Source organism: Andrographis paniculata, unplaced genomic scaffold, assembly GCF_009805555.1.
Source record: "Andrographis paniculata isolate CXL003 unplaced genomic scaffold, ASM980555v1 Contig72END, whole genome shotgun sequence".
Taxonomy (NCBI): Eukaryota; Viridiplantae; Streptophyta; class Magnoliopsida; order Lamiales; family Acanthaceae; genus Andrographis; species Andrographis paniculata.
Genome location: NW_026137609.1, coordinates 659,022 through 677,394, shown reverse-complemented (window position 1 = coordinate 677,394; position 18,373 = coordinate 659,022). Strand labels below are relative to the sequence as shown.

At 36.2% G+C, this 18,373-nt stretch overlaps 4 protein-coding genes across 4 annotated transcripts; 2 read left to right on the top strand and 2 right to left on the bottom strand.

Annotated features, from left to right (window-relative positions):
- The first annotated feature begins 233 nt into the window (after positions 1-233).
- LOC127265231 (SH3 domain-containing protein 2-like) lies at positions 234-4,862 on the top strand. Its single transcript, XM_051294946.1, has 11 exons — positions 234-354; positions 824-934; positions 1,042-1,111; positions 1,177-1,328; positions 1,914-2,015; positions 2,222-2,422; positions 2,513-2,575; positions 2,681-2,830; positions 2,907-2,981; positions 3,061-3,189; positions 3,373-4,862. Exons 1-10 carry the CDS (start codon positions 295-297, stop codon positions 3,175-3,177), a joined length of 1,101 nt encoding a protein of 366 aa, XP_051150903.1. The 5' UTR covers positions 234-294; the 3' UTR covers positions 3,178-3,189; positions 3,373-4,862.
- LOC127265232 (B-box zinc finger protein 21-like) lies at positions 3,511-4,696 on the bottom strand. The gene is made up of 3 exons (XM_051294947.1): positions 4,447-4,696; positions 4,023-4,361; positions 3,511-3,946 (listed from the first exon to the last, which is right to left on the bottom strand). Exons 1-3 carry the CDS (start codon positions 4,633-4,635, stop codon positions 3,686-3,688), a joined length of 789 nt encoding a protein of 262 aa, XP_051150904.1. The 5' UTR covers positions 4,636-4,696; the 3' UTR covers positions 3,511-3,685.
- Positions 4,863-7,744: 2,882 nt separating the features above from the next.
- Positions 7,745-9,555, bottom strand: LOC127265233 (floral homeotic protein DEFICIENS-like). The gene is made up of 7 exons (XM_051294948.1): positions 9,190-9,555; positions 9,012-9,078; positions 8,845-8,906; positions 8,654-8,753; positions 8,221-8,262; positions 8,057-8,101; positions 7,745-7,942 (listed from the first exon to the last, which is right to left on the bottom strand). Exons 1-7 carry the CDS (start codon positions 9,375-9,377, stop codon positions 7,745-7,747), a joined length of 702 nt encoding a protein of 233 aa, XP_051150905.1. The 5' UTR covers positions 9,378-9,555.
- A 502-nt stretch (positions 9,556-10,057) lies between these two features.
- LOC127265212 (coatomer subunit alpha-1-like) lies at positions 10,058-15,872 on the top strand. Its single transcript, XM_051294919.1, has 3 exons — positions 10,058-10,475; positions 11,173-11,667; positions 12,474-15,872. Exons 1-3 carry the CDS (start codon positions 10,268-10,270, stop codon positions 15,419-15,421), a joined length of 3,651 nt encoding a protein of 1,216 aa, XP_051150876.1. The 5' UTR covers positions 10,058-10,267; the 3' UTR covers positions 15,422-15,872.
- Positions 15,873-18,373: the final 2,501 nt, after the last annotated feature.

Below are 18,373 nucleotides of genomic sequence, written 5' to 3'. Positions count from 1 at the left end.
TTATGTTATATTTGTTCAGTGTGGATTGAATTATTTGTTATATTCTGTATATAATTTGGATAACCGTTTTGTCAACGCTGGATTGGATATGTCAACGCTGATGAACTGTTAATATGCAAAAGGAAAATGGAGGGGTTAATTGATTTCCATGGCGTTGACCAAAGTCAAAATTGATTGGATGGGGGGGGTTTTTAAACAAATTCAAACCTCTGAACATACTTTATTGCGTGCCTTTCGAATTTGAAAAACCTCACGTTCTCTTTTCTTCACTTTCGCTCCTTCTCTCAGACTGAGATGGAAACCATCCGAAAGCAAGCTACGAAGCTCAGGGAACAAGTAGCAAAGCAGCAGCAAGTATGCCACTTTCCGTTATTAATTCTCTGTTGCGCACACACAGTACGCTGTAGCTTAGAGAGTGTGTGTAAGCCCCAATTTTGGGGTTTTTAGGGTGTACTTTGGGTTGTGATTCGTGAAAGTGAAAGTTGCTGTGATGCAATTTTATGAGAAAATATTTGAACAGATTCCCCGAAAACATTCCGGAATGTATTTGAATATCTTGCTCGCATCTGTTATAAGTTAGGCTGTTGGAGAAGAACAAAGAGTGACATGGGAAAAAGAAGGTTTTGGTTAATTCTACGTATCACGTTGAATGGAAACGTACCTTACATATAAATGCTTTGTTGAAATGTTTGTGCTCAGACGGGTTTCTGCATCGAGAAGTATTTGATATTCTAACGTTTGAATTACCTTCTTGTAAATCTTCAGTCTAATATGATCTGTTTTAGTAAATTTTCTAATTGTCATTTGATGGGTTTTCCAATAGGCTGTTCTGAAGCAATTTTCTGGTGGATCAGATAATATCACGCCTGATGAAACTGAATTCCAACAGCATAAAAAATTAGAGAAGCTGTACATATCTACGCATGCTGCCAAGGTTATCGACAACGCCCTTTCTTGGGAGACTTATGTGACTATCCTCATTTGCTCATCTACTTGCACTTCTTTTGTTCATTCATTTATTATTTTTTGGTTTCCTACCAGCACTTTCAAAGAGATGTAGCTCGAGGCGTAGAGGGCTATATTTTAACTGGATCGAAGCAGGTTGAAATTGGTAAGTTGCTTATATTTTTCTTCCTTCTGCTTAGTTTTAGTTCTCATTGAGTTAGTTCTTTGCAGGTACTAAGTTGTCAGATGATAACCAGAAGTATGGATCTGAAAACACATGCACTAGCGGCAATCGTTTGTCGAGAGTGGCCTTATGTTATAGTAGAGCACGGATTCAAATAGAAAAACAGCATGACAATCTTCTCAGAGTGCTTGGAACACAGGTTGGAACAAGTGTATTATGGTAAATACTAACATATAATTCTGGTTGGGGTTAGAGGTGCAAACTTCTCATAATCCAACAAAAATGATAGAGCAACTGAAAGATGTGTGGCTTGAAATCAGGAACACAAAATGGGAACATGATATAATGTAGAAAGTATAACTCCTTCAGCCACAGTCGATTTGCCGTTCTTATTCTTATTGTGATTTTCTACTGATTCATAGCATAATCAACATCATCAGTGTGATAGATCTCATATTCTAATTGATAGTTTATGTCCATAGAAGACAAAAGCAGTCCTTCCTAAATAATTTTTTTAGTTATATCTAACCTTTCGATTGTTGAGAGCTCAAGAATTAATTGAGTTACAATTCTGATATCCAGGATTCATTAAGCGAATTAAGATGTGAAATTCTGTTTGGTTAACTTACTTTCCTACAATAGTTTCCATTCTGTGACTAAAAGTTGTTAGTATACGATGCCTTTTCAACAACCATTTATATTTTCAGTTTTTTATATTGATTGAAATAGTTGCCTCTTGATGCATGTTAGGAAGCCTGCTTTATTTCATTACATCCTAATGCAGGTTTCAGATCCATTGAAGGCAATGGTTATGGGAACCCCATTAGAAGATGCTCGACATATTGCACAGAAATATGATAGAGCGAAGCAAGAAGTTGAAGCTCAGGTGATAGTCAAATCTGAATGATAACATGTGTAGCATAATGAACTTCATCATTCTATTATTTTTTTGTAGAATTAGGAGATCTTAGATTAAATTGTGGTTACCATTCTAAGATACCAGACTTCAATCATGCAATAATGAATTAATTTACACACAAAATACAACATAGTTATGTATTTATTCCCTTTTATATCTTTGGACCCAGACAGGTCATTGATATTGCCAGGCGGCAAGCAAGAGTTAAAGAAACAAAAGTTAATTCAGATAACATATTAAAGCTGGAAGCTGCAGAAACAAAGCTTCATGAGCTTAAGTCAAATATGGTTTCCTTAGGTAAAGAAGCAGCTGCCGGAATGGCGGCTGTTGAGCATCAACAGCAAAGATTGACTCTTCATCGACTAATAGCTATGGTAATTTGCTACGTTTAATACTATTTGTCCAAAATCTAATGCATCTCTCTGTTCATATAGAAGTTTTTACTTTACATTGTCTTACTAAAGGTTGAAGCTGAGAAAGATTATCATCAGAATGTACTTCAGATACTCGATCAGCTAGAGGGGCAGGTGCAATATATATTAAATTTCCCTTTTGAATCAAGATAAGATTTAATTTATGAATTATGATACAGGTATTTACATTGATGATTAATGTTCTTGTTTCGTGTACAGATGTTGGCCGAGCGTCAACCCACCGAAGCTCCAACTCCAGCTGCAAACAATACGATGTCCCCTCAACATGCATACGCTGGTACTGAAGATTTGTCCACGTCTCGCTCATACAAAGGATTTGCTGACAATATGGGTTACTTCTTGGGGGAGGTATTTGATACTTAATTGTCAACAGTTTTTATAAGTTGTTAACTTGTAAATAATGGTCTTTTACTCCATGTTGAAGGTTATTCATGCATACCAAGCTGAAACCGATGTGGAACTGACTTTAGCAGTTGGTGATTATGTTGTTGTTAGAAAGGTATGTTCCATCATCTTCTACTCTGTTCCTTCTATCTTGAGCCATATATCGCCTGCTAATGCATTGTCTGCTTTTAAAGGTGAGCAATAACGGTTGGGCCGAAGGTGAATGCAAAGGAAAGGCAGGGTGGTTCCCTTTTGGATACATCGAGAGGCGGGAGCGCATTCCTGCAAGCAAAGTGGCTGAAGTTTTTTGATCTCGAATTATGGTATGTAAATTTTATGCCCCGACATTGATTGCTTTACATGCCTTTGGCTTCAGAACACATCACATGCCATGCTGATCCTTTGTTAGACTAATATCTAGGAAGAATTGTGGCTAATGAAATTATATGTCATCTGTAGTTACTAATTTTACTCAATTTCTATTGTTGTTTTTGATTTTATGCTAGATGATGATTAACAAAGTGACAAGAGTTAACTTTTTGGAGATTTCCCTGTTCATTGGCTGGTGGGTCGAATATTGCTTGTCTAATAAAGAAAGTTCCAAACAAGGTCTCATTAGTTTAATTAAGAATGACAAGAAATCAGGATACAATAAAACCCTTGATTTATTATTATAGCTGGTTGAGATATACACAGACAAAAAGATAGAAGTTGCGATGGTAAACATAAATCTAGATCACACACTAAAAGCAGGAAACCTTTGGGAAATGGGATGGGAGAACCAGACACGAGGAAATGGGGTGCTGCTTAAATTTAATATTACAAAATTCTTGATCTGTTCGAGGCATTTGGAGATGGGATAGTCTGAGGAACAGCAAAACAGTTGTCTTGATCCCTTTTTCTTGTAGATCTGCTGTTGCTATTATTGGTAAATTCTTTGAATGACTGTTCCCCTAATCCACCCGGATTTTGTTGGGGCACCCAAATTTCCATTTTCCCAGTGGGAAAATATCCACTCGTATAGCTGGAATTGGTTGCCCAGTCACTATCCCAGAGTGGGAGCAATTCATTTTCTCCATCCTGAAAAGAAATTTGGTTTTTGTATTGGTTTGTGATTTTCATTGAAATCTGAGTATGTAAGAAAGTTGCAGCAGACCTTGAAGATGTAGGAAGAGTCTAGAAACTCATCAAAATGCCATCCGGGTTCTGTGAAAGTGCCGCTGAAACTCTTCTCGCTTTCACCTGTTGTACCCTTCGCAGTGGATGGTGTACTTACTGTACAGACAGGTTCACTGCTGTTGCTTAAACCCGAGGTTGCCGATTCCGGCGAGGACGGCGGCGCGGCATACAGCGAAGTCGTCGGAGAAAGTTTCACGCCGGCGAGGAGAAACCTGGCGTGCTTCCGTGTGTGCTCATTAGCTCGGTGTATTGCGCCGTCGCACTCTCTGCACATAATCGCCCTGTCCTGTTGGCAGAACAGAAAAGCCTTCCTCTCCTAGCAATGAAAAATTCAGAAGAATCAATCAACAGAAGAACAGATGAAGAAGACGACGATGAGAGTTAGGTTTGAAAAATGTCACCTGGCAAATATCACAGACCGGAGCTTGTTTCGGCGACGGCGAGTGTATCAACGTGAACCGGTGGTGTTTTCCGGCGAGCTTGTTCGCGTGGTGGACGCGGCGGTCGCAGGCGGCGCAGAGAGCGGCTTCATCGGCGACGCAGAACACCGCCGCTCCATCGCGGCCGCAGACATCGCACTGGATCTTCATCCGAATACCTAATTGGGAAAGAAATGGAAAATGGGGGAAGTAAGGACGTGTTTGTGTTGAATTTATTAAATTACTGAATTACTACATTTGCACATAGCATATAGCATTTGTTTATTATTAGTTGAAATTGGAAAGCTGATGGCCGGCCAAACAGGCGGTGCCACGTCGATGGTTGGAACAGTTGATAATAATTTTCTGCGATTAGTTTAATGACTAACAATTAATCAGAGGCTGTCTTTTTTATTTTTATTTAAATGTAATTATTTATAGATATTATGGTTAGATATTTAGATTATTTAATAATCTTTCCCAGTTGAGTTGAGATAAATATCTGTATGTGATTCTGGTGTGGGTACGGTATGGGCCAACAGTTATGAATTTATTCTTGTCAGTGCAATTAATCTCATCTTATTTAAATATTATTATATGTACTACATACATAGGTGTATAAGAATGAAATAATGTGTAGTGACCACGTGAATCATATCGAATTGCTAAAACAAACCTTAAATTAATATGTATGTATGTATGTCTGTAGCACCATTTTAATTTGTTTTTGGATACAGAGTAATTTGTACATTAACATTATATAATTGTAAATTAACTTTATATATATACATATATTTTTTTAAATATACTCCTAGTGTATTTAAAATATATATATATATATATATATGGGTAGTTAACTTTAAAATTATATTATACTTCCTCCGTCCCACACAATTGACACTATTTTCATTTTTATCTGTCATGTTATACTTAACATATTTCTATTTTTGGTAAAAATTATTAAATCAAAATATATTTAATAAATATAAATCAATTTAATTAACTACACGACATACAATATCATAAATGAAGTAGACTCACTCAAAACCCCTTTATTTGTATCTCTCCTCAAAAAAATAATTATTTTTATCTATATTTAAAACTATACATCTTTTATAAAATTGATTTATGTTAATTATAAATAAACAAAAATATTTTTTAATTACTTGTATAATAGAAAATTTTATTCTTTACAAATGATATCCATATTGCATATATTTTTAAATGGCTATATAATTATTAAATATTTAAACATATATTTTAATTTTTTTAATCATATATATATTAAATTTATCTTAAAAATATAAATATTAATAATTATAAAAAATAATATCATGATACCATAACTAATTAAATATTTTTACCGTATCTCTAATCAAAGGTTCAATTCAGGTGTGGGATGGAGGGAGTATAATTTATCCTATCAAAATTCTTTATATAAAATGTGTTTCTTATTATTTAATGGTCAATGAATATAATTAGTTAAGAGTTTAAATATATTTACGTATTTTTTAATAATCAGCATCATAATTGTAACTATTAAAGAAGAATAAGAGAAATATGTTAGTGATTAGTAACTAATAAATAAATTAAGTATAAAATTAATTTCTTTTATTGCAGTTTTTCTACTTATATTGCTGATTCTAGACAATAAACACGTGATTAGGCGGGATTAATTAAGGAGCAGGGAATTAGAGCCCATATGACCAACGTTTTAGGACCCAATAGGATTTGAGCTAGGGCCCAAAATAGGTGTATATGATATAATATTGCAATTATATATATATATATATATATATGACTAGTAATTTCAATTTTATTTTATTTTATTTTATTTTTTGTCGAGCCTAGTTTGCAAGGTTCGTCCGAGGTTTACCGGTGCATATTTTTGGATAGCGGCTGCGGATTCCTATGTTATAAAAAAAAATTATTTTTTTGTAATTTAATTCGTAATACTTTTAATAAAAATATAGTACTATTATTATTTTTTTTAAAAAATATTAAAATAATATTCTAATAAAAATTTCAAATTAAATGAAAGAAACAAACTCATAAGGTTTGTTTGGTTTTGATTTAAATTTTTGTTTAAATGATATTTTGATATAAAATTTTTCTATAGAAAATATTGATTTTATTGAGAGTGTATTTGTTTGGGGGTTTGAATTTTTAGTTGAGATTTGAATAGTAAAAATTTTGAAGTGAAATAGTTGTATAATGTGATATAAATAGGTATTGATGTGATATTTTGAATGTAAAAATAATTTTTAGTATAATATAAAAAATAAAAAATAGATATTTAATTTGATAGTTTGGAGAAAAAAATTGGATAAATAGTTGATTTCAGGGAAAAATCCCCCAAACAAACAAACCCCGAATGCATGAAGACTAAATAGTGATAATTGTAATTCGGGGATGAAACCAAATAAACTAAATATAAATTTAATTAAAATTTGAATATAATATATTAGATAAATTATATTTTTTGGCTTGAATATCTTTTTATCCGAATTTTAATTTAAATAATATTTATTTTATTGAAAACTATGTAAATTGAATATTAATTAATTCTAATTTCGAGCCAAAATCATATTAATCAATATGAAGAGATTTGAACTCATAATTCCATAACATTCATGTTCTTTTTCTTTTCAAATGTATGATCTATATGTTATTAGCTAAATTATTAATTAATTTCTACAAAAGTATTTATTTATTTATACTTGTGGATATTATAATCATACAATATGTTTTGTTGACTTTTTTTTTATGACGTGGGATGCGATCTGAAAGTGCGCAATGGGTAAATCCTTGGCCGAACTTAATATCATGCAAACTAAGCTCGACAGACAAGTCACACCAGGCAAACAAACTTTAGAATATATGGAATTTTATTACAAGCTAGTATTGAAAACGTGGAGTGTTAATTAACAATTATTTAATTACTATAATGAAAATAAAAGATCGATATCAAAATTTTATTAGGAAAATATCAACACAAATCATATATAGTTAAATCAAAACTAGTTCAAATTTTTTAAATCATTTTTGTAATAAAATCTTCAATCCTTTTACTATTTTTCATAACAATTATGCCATAAACATATAGATAGGTACATAGATAAAGCAAATAGTTGTTTAGTATGTCTTAGCAACTTCAAGTAGCTGCAAAAGACCTAATTAAGTTGTCAATTTCTCATACAACGTAAAATTAAAACAACCAACAAGTGAACATTATTGATGATAACCATGTAGTAATCGAACATAGTGTTGGCCGGTTCGGCTAATCGAGCAAAGCAAATGTTGTCAGGTCGGAGGCGCCACTCTGCATGGCGGCACTGTGGTGGTGGTGGTGGTGGTGGTCGGGTGGAAGATGAAGTGCCACAATCCGAGGCCCGACTCCATTTGGAAATCCAAGAACTGAATTATAGTCGCCATCATTTTCGACTAATCCATACTGTGGATCCTCTTGTCTTGCCTCCTATCACAACAACATTAAAAAATTTTAATATAAAAAATAAATAATTTTTATCTTTTTGATAAATTATTCAAGATAAAAAATAAAATAAAAAAAATCTAAGAAAATTTTTCTTACAAATTGAAGCAGGAGGTTTCTGTGTATCTCTTCAACATTCCTTAACTGTAATATATATATATATATATATACATAATATGGAAACTATAAGATTAAATTATGAACATGACATTTATTTAAAGAAAAAAAAAAGGGATTTAAAGGGTGTGTATGTATGTATGTACCTTTTTCCTTCCGGTATCAATCTGGTTGCTAATAACTTTGTACTATTATTACAAGAAAAAAATAAAAACTAAAGATTAGTTTTTGATTCAGACATGGAGTTGTTGGAAGGCAAATTAATTAATTAACCTAATTTTGTAAAATGCTGAGTTTTGTTTACTTTGTAGAAACTTTTATTTTATTTGATTTTATTTTTCATCATAAAAATAGCTCATCAATTTCTGACTCTCAAAAGTTTCCTCATAGATTTTCCAGAACAAGAAATCATGAAGCATGTCTATGTCTGATTTAATTATTGCAGTAGCAATAGCTTAACCCTAATTTCGACCACAAATCTAGAGACACGTATACCAACAAACCCTAGATATAATAAATTATAATTAAATTGATGTTCTTGGCATACAAAAATTAAATCCCAGTAAAGAAATTTCAAACCTTTCTTTCACGAATCAGCCTGAGGGAATTATCGATATCTTCAATTAAATTGACCATCTGTTCATACCCCAGATCGTTCAAGCTCTCTCCCATTCTTTGCCTGAAAAGATCAGATCCAAAATACTTAATTTATTTTAGAAGAAGAGAGAATTAAATAGATCAAAAACCTAATTTTGAAATCAGCTAATTACCTAATTTCCCTTCGCAGATTCCTGTTGATCTCCTTCATCTTCTTCAAGTGTTCTTGCATTTTCTGCATAAATTCAAATTTCTCATATATATATATATATATAATAAGATAAAATAAAACAAAAAGCTAATCAACAAGAAAATAAAAGAAATGATTTTAAGTTAAAACCTCATAGTGAGTATTCCAGATATCGATTCCAGTAGCCTGTTGATACTGATCAAACATCTGTTTAGTCCTAAAACAAAATAAAAATTGACAGACAGAAAAATTAAAAATTACAGACTAATATATCGAAAAAAAAAAAACTTGATTAAATTTGTGTAAGTAAAGAAGTTGTTGTTGATACGTGGTGGAGGGGCTGATGTATTCGTGAAGTTTCTGAGTGCTGGAAATCATGATAATGGAGACCTTGGCGTCGCAAAGTACAGTGAGTTCATGAGCTTTCTTGAAGAGGCCATTTCTTCTCTTGGAGTAGGTGACCTGCCTGTTTGTCTGATTCTCGATCCTCCTGATCTGGATCTTCCCTCGAGCCATTGATTCTGCTTCTCCCCCCTCCGTCTTGGCGTCTTCTTCGATCTGATCTGAACCAGATCAGATACACTTGAATAATTAATCTGTGTTTTATCTTTTCGACCTTTTGTTTTCCAATTAATGTTGTGTGTGTGTGTGTGTTAGGAATTGGGATTGTGGAGATGTTGAAGGAAGAAAATGTAGGGTTTGTTTGTGAGGTTGGGGGTAGAGTTTCGAGGGACTATACGTTTGCAGAAAATGGAAAGCATTGCCAAACTGGTGAAAAAAGGTGTCCACCAGTTTGTAAAGTTGTTCGAAAAATGGACCACTCGGGACTAATTCTCAGTCCCTGAAATTTCCAACTTTCTTATTAATTCATCACGTACTATGTTTTTTATTTATATATATATATATATGTATAGCTATGGTGTATGAAGTGGTGAACTAAAGTCATCTTCTGTAAACCCTAATTAGGATAAGCTCGCAGAGCCTCTGCTTGTTAGGGTTTTGTGGGAATCGATCCACACCCTTCATCGCGTGTGATCGACGGTGTGGATTAATCGGAAGTGGGGGTGGTTTTTCCGGCCCATTTATGATTGTTGGGCCCAAATAGAGAGGCCCATTAAGGTCTGTAATAACATGGTGATGTAATTCCACCAATGGGACGGCGGGATTGAGTAATACGGGTCGGATCCACAAATTACGGGTCGGATCCAAGAAATCGCGCAGACCAACCGGCAGGAGGTGCCAAGAAATCGACACAATCGCAGAGAAATTCTCAGATCTCATAAGTATAACTGGGCTGGGATCTCGAATTGCGATTGGGGTTTGGAATTTTTTCTTTTTTTAAGAACTGGATTGGCGTCTGCGAATTTTGTTTTGATTGATTGTAGCGGGAGAAGGGGATTGGGGAAATGTTGACCAAGTTTGAGACGAAGAGCAATAGAGTGAAAGGATTGAGCTTCCACAGCAAGCGGCCATGGATCCTGGCGAGTCTTCACAGCGGCGTGATCCAGCTCTGGGACTATCGGATGGGCACTCTCATTGATCGATTCGATGAGCACGACGGCCCCGTTCGGGGTGTTCATTTTCACAAGTCGCAGCCGCTCTTCGTTTCGGGAGGTGTGATTTGTTCTGCCGATTTATTTTTTGGGAATTATTGTTCTTGCAATGTGATCTCTGCTAGGTTTAGTGTTATTGGATGTTTTGAGATGTGTTTGCCAGTTTTTAGGTTTTGGATCTCTTCGTTTATCTTTCAATTGCTGGTGTTGGTGGATTTTTGGAAATTGGATCCTCAGCAGTGTTGATTTCTGTTTCCTTCATTTAGTGATTTACAGTTTGCAAGTTTGTGCTACTGAAATTGAACCAAACTGTGGTTAGATTTGATCCTGCTTGCAGGCTTGGATTCCCTCATGGTGGTGATCTAAGTTTGTATTTGTTAAATTTACATTTCTAGCAATTAATCAATTCCAGGAAGTGGGAATTTGGTTTTCGAAAGGCTATGATCTAGTGAATACTGCTAACTGCTGTTATCGAATGTTCTTATGTTTCTGTTGATTTATTGCTGGTTTAGGTTAACAAGTTTAACCACTATGCTATCTTATGTTTGTGATCGGAATTGTGTTAGTTGTAAGGGTGTGGAATTTAATGTAACGATTTTGCCTTTTTTTTAACATTTTGGAAGAAAGGGGAATAGATGAAAAGCTATTGGTTTATTACTATGGAAGGAAATTTTTGTGAGTTTGATTCATAATGGATTTGGTATTGTTTGATACTAAGTCGCGTTCTTTCTGGTTCTTGCGGAAACTGATTTATCCAGGTGATGATTACAAAATCAAGGTGTGGAACTATAAATTGCACCGATGTTTATTTACACTTCTTGGTCATCTTGATTATATTCGGACGGTTCAGTTCCATCACGAGTCTCCCTGGATAGTAAGTGCAAGTGATGATCAGACGATTAGAATTTGGAATTGGCAATCACGTACTTGCATTTCTGTCTTAACGGGGCACAATCATTATGTTATGTCTGCTTCATTTCACCCGAAAGAAGACTTGGTTGTGTCTGCTTCGCTGGATCAGACTGTCCGTGTCTGGGACATTGGTTCGCTGAAAAAGAAAACAGTATCCCCTGCTGATGATATTCTGCGATTGTCTCAATTGAACTCGGATCTCTTTGGTGGGGTTGATGCTGTTGTGAAGTATGTCTTGGAGGGCCACGACCGGGGGGTTAACTGGGCTTCTTTTCATCCGACACTTCCTCTAATTGTTTCTGGAGCTGATGACCGCCAAGTGAAAATTTGGCGTATGAACGGTATGCTGCTTTTAATTCTTGTTCTTTTTAATATCAGTTAATCTATATATCGATTATTTATCTTCTCTCTTGGGTGTGTTTGTTTGAAGGTTTGGATTTTGGGTTGGAATTTAAATAGTAAAAAATTTGAATTTGAATAGTTGTACGATGTGATATAAATAATAATTGAAATGATATTTTGAATGTAAAATTGATTTTTAGTATAATACTCTCTCCGTCTGGCTCTAAGGGTTTCATTTATCTTTCGCGTCATTAATAGAATTATTGTAAAATACTAATAGAAACATTTTTGCCATTCTTTCTTATTTTGTACTAGGTTTTCATATAATAATTAATATTTAAAATCAACACGTAAAAAGTAAAATGATACCCTTAGAGCCAGAGCCAGATGGAGGTAGTATAAAAAATAAAAAATAAGTGTCTGATTTGATATTTTTGAGGGGAAATTTTTGTAGAAATGTAGAAATCCCACAAAATCTTTCAAACAAACACACCCTTAAAAGATCGTATTAAATATATGTATATAGCATTTGAATGATACTTCCTTTTGTCAATTTTATATTGTTCTTAGGCTTTGTATGTGCTTGAAGTTTCTTAGAATTTGTTTAGCCGAAAAGTTGTAAGTTTTTTGTCTTGTCATTTTCACAAACTACGGTTTTTGACTAAATATGTTGTCTTCTAAATAGGTAAACCCAATATCGAAGGTTCCTTTCCTAAATTTTGTTGTAATGATATTTTTTCTTTTTTGGTTGGAAAACCTGGATTCTTGCTATTTTGATGGTTGATTTCCGACTAAATTGTCTCAGATACAAAGGCTTGGGAGGTGGACACATTGAGAGGACATATGAACAACGTTTCATCCGTCTTGTTTCACGCAAAGCAGGACATTATTGTATCGAACTCAGAAGATAAGAGCATCAGAGTTTGGGATGCTACTAAGCGAACCGGATTGCAGACTTTCCGCAGGGAGCACGACAGGTTCTGGATCCTTTCAGCACACCCTGAGATGAATCTATTGGCTGCTGGTCATGACAGCGGCATGATTGTTTTCAAGCTGGAGAGAGAACGGCCGGCATTTTGTGTCAGTGGCGATTCAGTCTTCTATGTGAAAGACCGGTTTCTTCGTGTATTTGAGTTTCCAACTCAAAAAGACACTCAACTCGTACCTGTCCGTCGCCCGGGCTCCAATGGTCTGAATCAAGGACTCCGAACACTTTCTTACAGCCCTTCTGAAAATGCTGTTTTAGTTTGTTCTGAGGCTGACGGCGGTTCTTACGAACTCTACACCATTCCCAAAGATAGCTACGGCAGAGGCGACGCAGAGGCTAAAAAGGGCTCAGGAGCTTCAGCAATTTTTGTGGCACGGAATCGATTTGCTGTTCTAGAGAAGACGAGCAACCAAGCACTCGTAAAGAATCTGAAAAATGAAATCGTGAAGAAGAGCCTTCTCCCAATTGCTACCGACGCTATATTCTACGCGGGAACTGGAAATCTGCTTTGTCGAGCTGAGGACAGGGTCGTCATTTTCGATCTCCAGCAAAGGATCATCCTCGGGGATCTTCAGACCCCTTTTGTAAGATACGTAGTTTGGTCTCATGACATGGAAAGCGTTGCCTTACTGAGCAAGCATTCAATTGTCATTGCGGATAAAAAGCTCGTGCACCGGAGCACAATTCACGAGACTATTCGTGTCAAGAGTGGCGCGTGGGATGATAACGGCGTTTTTATCTACACCACGTTGACGCACATCAAATACTGTCTTCCGAACGGGGATAACGGAATCGTCAAGACTCTGGATGTTCCCGTATATATTACAAAAATATATGGGAACACGATCTTTTGCCTGGATAGGGACGGGAAGAACCTTCCTATTATTATCGACGCAACTGAGTATATCTTCAAGCTATCGTTACTGAGGAAGAGATACGATCAAGTCATGGCGATGATTAAAAATGCAGACTTATGCGGGCAGGCTATGATCGCGTATCTGCAGCAGAAGGGCTTCCCTCAAGTCGCGCTGCACTTTGTGAAGGATGAACGAACTCGCTTCAACTTAGCTCTTGAAAGCGGTAACATCGAGAAAGCCCTTGAATGTGCTAAGAAAATCGACGACAATGATTACTGGTACAGGCTAGGCGTGGAGGCTCTCCGGCAGGGGAATACGGGGATAGTCGAATATGCGTATCAGAAAACGAAGAACTTCGAGAGGCTCTCGTTTCATTACCTGATAACCGGTAATCTCGACAAATTGTCGAAGATGATGAAGATTGCCGAGGTGAAAAATGACATTATGGGACAGTTTCATGACGCACTCTATCTTGGCGATGTCCGCGAGCGCGTAAAGATTCTTGAGAATTCCGGCCACTTACCCCTGGCTTATATCACGGCTGCTATCCACGGCCTTAACGATATCTCCGATCGATTGGCTGCTGAACTCGGCGATAATGTTCCGTCTGTGCCGGAGGGGAGGAAAGCTTCTCTGTTGATTCCTCCAACTCCGGTGCTCTGCGCCGGAGATTGGCCGTTGCTGATGGTAAGTAAAGGGATATTCGAGGGCACCCTTGATGACACCGGAAAAGGAGAGCACGAGTATTACGAAGAGGCTGCCGACGCCGACTGGGGAGAGTCGTTGGATATCGGTGAAGTTGACACCTTGCAGAACGGCGATATCGGTATACCTGTGGGCGATGTCGACGTGCCCGACGAGAACGATGAGGAGGGTGGGTGGGATCTCGAGGATCTCGACCTGCCGCCGGATTCCGAAACGCCAAAGACATCGACGAAAACGAGCTCAGCCGTGTTCGCCGTTCCCACCCCGGGTATGCCCGTCAGTCAGATTTGGGTTCAAAAATCGTCTCTCGCTGCCGAACATGCCGCAGCCGGAAACTTCGACACGGCGATGCGTTTGCTGACTCGTCAGCTGGGTATACGCAACTTCGTGCCGTTGAAGACGCAGTTCATCGATCTGCACCTCGGCAGCCACAGTTACTTGGCTGCCTTCACGTCTGCGCCGGTGATCTCATTAGCGGTCGAGAGAGGTTGGACCGAGTCAACGAGCCCGAACGTGCGAGGTCCGCCGTCGCTCGTCTACAACTTCTCGCAGCTGGAGGAGAAAGTCAAGGCCGGATACAAGGCGACGACTGCCGGAAAATTCTCCGATGCCCTTAAACACTTCCTGTCGATTCTTCACACCGTTCCGCTTATCGTCGTCGAGACGCGCCGGGAGGTCGATGAAGTCAAAGAACTGATCGTCATCGCGAAAGAATACGTCCTCGGATTGCAGATGGAGCTGAAGCGACGGGAACTGAAAGACGATCCCGATCGCCAGCAGGAGCTCGCGGCGTACTTCACCCATTGTAACCTCCAGCTTCCCCACACGAGGCTCGTCTTGAAGAATGCCATGGTCGCCTGCTTCAACGCGAAGAACCTCAGCACGGCGGCCAATTTTGCACGGAGGCTTTTGGAGACGAATCCGAGCAACGAGAATCAGGCAAAGACGGCTCGGCAAGTCCTGCAGGCTGCGGAGAAGAATATGAAGGACGCGACCCAACTGAACTACGATTTCAGAAACCCATTCGTCGTATGCGGGGCGACGTATGTCCCGATTTACCGTGGCCAGAAAGACGTTACGTGCCCCTACTGCACCACGCATTTTGTCCCGGCCCAGCAAGGGCAGCTCTGCGCCGTGTGCGATCTGGCGGTGATCGGATCCGATGCTTCGGGATTGCTCTGCTCTCCATCCCAGATAAGATGATCGATTCGATTTGATTCGATTCGATTCGGGTTTGTGATACACTAGTTGTCTGTTTGTTTTTGTGTTTGTGGCTCTCAATTGCAGATGAGTTTGGGACGACGACGCCATGGATGGATCAAGGGTAAGAATTCATCCGTACAGAAGTACTTGCTTCAATTCTTCTTCATTGACACATACTAATCTTATCCTTATGATTTTCTACAGTTTTTTGTTGTGACAAATTAAGTTGTGTTAAGATTTTAATCCAAACTGGCTTGGTTGGATATATATATATATATATATTGATATTGTGGGAAATTATGTTCCCTTTTTGCATATGTGACACTGTTTTGGACTATAGTTGTTATGTTTTCTTGCAGGTGCATGTAATAGACATTATTATCATTTTCCTACACATATATCACAATACTTGTCGATGACACTTGCTATCATTGTTTATATTTTACAAGTTACATAATATGATTACAGGGCTTGTTCTCTTAAGGGTTTTTATTTTATTTTATTTATTTTTTATTTTTTTTATCGGATCTTAAGGGTTCTTTCTTGCGGAGAAGATTCTTTGCTCTCAAAAAGAAGGGGAAAGAACTTTTCGATGAAGCTCTTCTCTTTAGGCTATCGATTGGAAAGGAGAAGAAATGCCTTGAAAATGGAACAATCTCGTGAACATGAACAGGGATGCAGTCGAGGTTCTGGAAGAAATGGATGGCAAGATAAGTCCCATATATGATGCCACAATTTCAAAGGTACGGACACTGTGCTTTCAAATGTCGAAATGCCAAAAGTAATGTTGAGAAGGCAAACCTTGCCATTGCTGAAGAGGATGTAAAGTTCACACAACTATTAATGACTCATGAAGAAGATCCAAATGCAGCAACCAACAATCAATCATATCACAGGTAATAAGGGTATTTTCTACAATATTAAGCCGACCATAGGTCAAAGTTATATTTGGAGATAAATCAAATATTGCGGTCTTGATCCAATTAAAGAATGATACACATTAATTCATTTTGGTTGCCTATTATGTTTCAAACTTGAAAACAAATATTCTTAGTTTGGGTATTGAAGTGAGACTTTGACATCCACTTGAAGGATGGTGGTCATATGAATAACTAAATTTGAAGTGAAATATTGCTGCAAAGATTGCAATGACCAAAAAAAAAAAAAAACCATATGTTCCTCAACTTTCGAAGTGACCATCCTTTGTGTTTGAAAACTTTTGTCCAAGATGAGATGTGGCGATGACACTTAAGGTTCGGACATTTCAATTTAAAAGATTTAGAGCTGTTTTCACGGGAAATGGTAAAAGATTGCCACTCATCTCACATTCAAAACAAATATGTGAAAGATGTGTCTTGGCAAACCAATCTCGAAAAAAAATAAATCCCCCCACATTGGCATCGCCAAGGGCAAAAAAACGGCTAACATTCGTGCATACTAACATATGTGGGTTGATCTCACCCAAATAATTTGGTAAGATAAATATGACATAAGTGTAACTCACGATTGCACAAGAAAGATACGGGTAAAGAAAAATCGAAAAGTTTTGCCACATAAGTGTGGCATTCCAATCAAGGCTATTCACTCAGATTGGGAAGGACCTTCAATGATATAAATGTTCATAATATTTGATAAGATAAGTTATACTAGACGAAACAGGTAGATTTGAAGACATAAAAAATTTGAACTCATGATCTATACTCCGTACTAGACCATATCCATTATGGGACTTGAATGAGTTAGTGTCTGAGCTAGTATGTTGGAGCCAAAGACATCCTTATTCAATAAAATTCTTAGTTTATTACATTTGAGTCTCATTGTATCTACATTTTTAAAAAAATATAATATTAATCAATACACTTTTTTTTGTTTTTTTTTAATATATATTTTTATCTTCATAATTATATATGTTGACTTATTAAATCATGCCTCTTTGTTAATGTCACATATTTTTTTATCTTATTTATTGAATAATTGTGAAATATTCTCGGCATGCTAAAATTATGTCACTATTTTTTTACTCTTCATTAAACTTTTGTCTATTCTATTTATACTTGGTGAATATTGTCCCCCGTATTGATAAATAATTTTATTAACTTACAATGTTATTATTCATATTTAACAAATAATTAATTTATTATTATCTTTTCTATTTATTCTACCATTTTTTGTTTTTATCAACTTCAATTTTAAATAGTTTTCACAATTTTCTCATTTTATTTTTATCAACCTCATTTTTATATTAAAATATTATTATTTTTTAATTTTTGTGTCCAACCAAAATTACATAAAATTTTCGGAATGAGTAGTATTAAATGAAATTATATTTTGATAATGTATTAATTGACCATAATTCTTGTACGAAAATTCATAGAATGAATAACATTTCGTGTGCACATATATCCGTACATGTATGCATGTACGTATGTTTATATGTTTGGCAGCATCTTTAAGGGAATATCATTACAATTATGCATCGTTTTCAGAAAGATTTTGATGACTCTTTTTTTCCCCCACAATTATTTATTTATGATCATTATAATGAATTTAATTAATTATATATATATATATATAGCTAACACCCTCGAAAATTCCTTCCTTCCTTACTGGGTGTGTTGTTGTCCAAACCCTAGCTACGACATTAAAGATGGCCTTAACAAGCTAAGCTTAGGTTAGGGTTGTCAAAAGTAGTTCGAAAGCCATGTGAGGTGATCTTCCCCTTCCACCACCCATAAAATAAAATAAAATAAAATAAAAAACCAATAAATTATATATATAATTAAGATATCCTTATAGAAAGCAAACCCTAAGCTGGGCCTGTGCCTGTTTGTCTCTACATGTCTAAACATACACAGAATCACTCAAAAAGAAACACAGGAGAGAATTTCATTCCATATGGTCTCCACCTACATATATATATATATATATGTAAAAATGATTAATTAATTAATT

What these genes read in the sequence shown, in the direction of transcription:
- LOC127265231 (XM_051294946.1), top strand. Translation starts at nt 295, where the DNA reads ATGGAAACCATCCGAAAGCAAGCTACGAAGCTCAGGGAACAAGTAGCA. An exon ending in AAGTAGCAAAGCAGCAGCAA is followed by an intron (nt 355 to 823) that starts GTATGCCACTTT and finishes GTTTTCCAATAG; the next exon opens with GCTGTTCTGAAGCAATTTTC. An exon ending in TCGATCAGCTAGAGGGGCAG is followed by an intron (nt 2,576 to 2,680) that starts GTGCAATATATA and finishes TTTCGTGTACAG; the next exon opens with ATGTTGGCCGAGCGTCAACC.
- LOC127265232 (XM_051294947.1), bottom strand. Translation starts at nt 4,635, where the DNA reads ATGAAGATCCAGTGCGATGTCTGCGGCCGCGATGGAGCGGCGGTGTTC. An exon ending in CGGTCTGTGATATTTGCCAG is followed by an intron (nt 4,362 to 4,446) that starts GTGACATTTTTC and finishes TTTCATTGCTAG; the next exon opens with GAGAGGAAGGCTTTTCTGTT. An exon ending in ACTCTTCCTACATCTTCAAG is followed by an intron (nt 3,947 to 4,022) that starts GTCTGCTGCAAC and finishes ATTTCTTTTCAG; the next exon opens with GATGGAGAAAATGAATTGCT.
- LOC127265233 (XM_051294948.1), bottom strand. Translation starts at nt 9,377, where the DNA reads ATGGCTCGAGGGAAGATCCAGATCAGGAGGATCGAGAATCAGACAAAC. An exon ending in TCTGGAATACTCACTATGAG is followed by an intron (nt 8,907 to 9,011) that starts GTTTTAACTTAA and finishes GAATTTATGCAG; the next exon opens with AAAATGCAAGAACACTTGAA. An exon ending in GAAACCTCCTGCTTCAATTT is followed by an intron (nt 7,943 to 8,056) that starts GTAAGAAAAATT and finishes TTGTTGTGATAG; the next exon opens with GAGGCAAGACAAGAGGATCC.
- LOC127265212 (XM_051294919.1), top strand. Translation starts at nt 10,268, where the DNA reads ATGTTGACCAAGTTTGAGACGAAGAGCAATAGAGTGAAAGGATTGAGC. An exon ending in GCCGCTCTTCGTTTCGGGAG is followed by an intron (nt 10,476 to 11,172) that starts GTGTGATTTGTT and finishes TGATTTATCCAG; the next exon opens with GTGATGATTACAAAATCAAG. An exon ending in GAAAATTTGGCGTATGAACG is followed by an intron (nt 11,668 to 12,473) that starts GTATGCTGCTTT and finishes AAATTGTCTCAG; the next exon opens with ATACAAAGGCTTGGGAGGTG.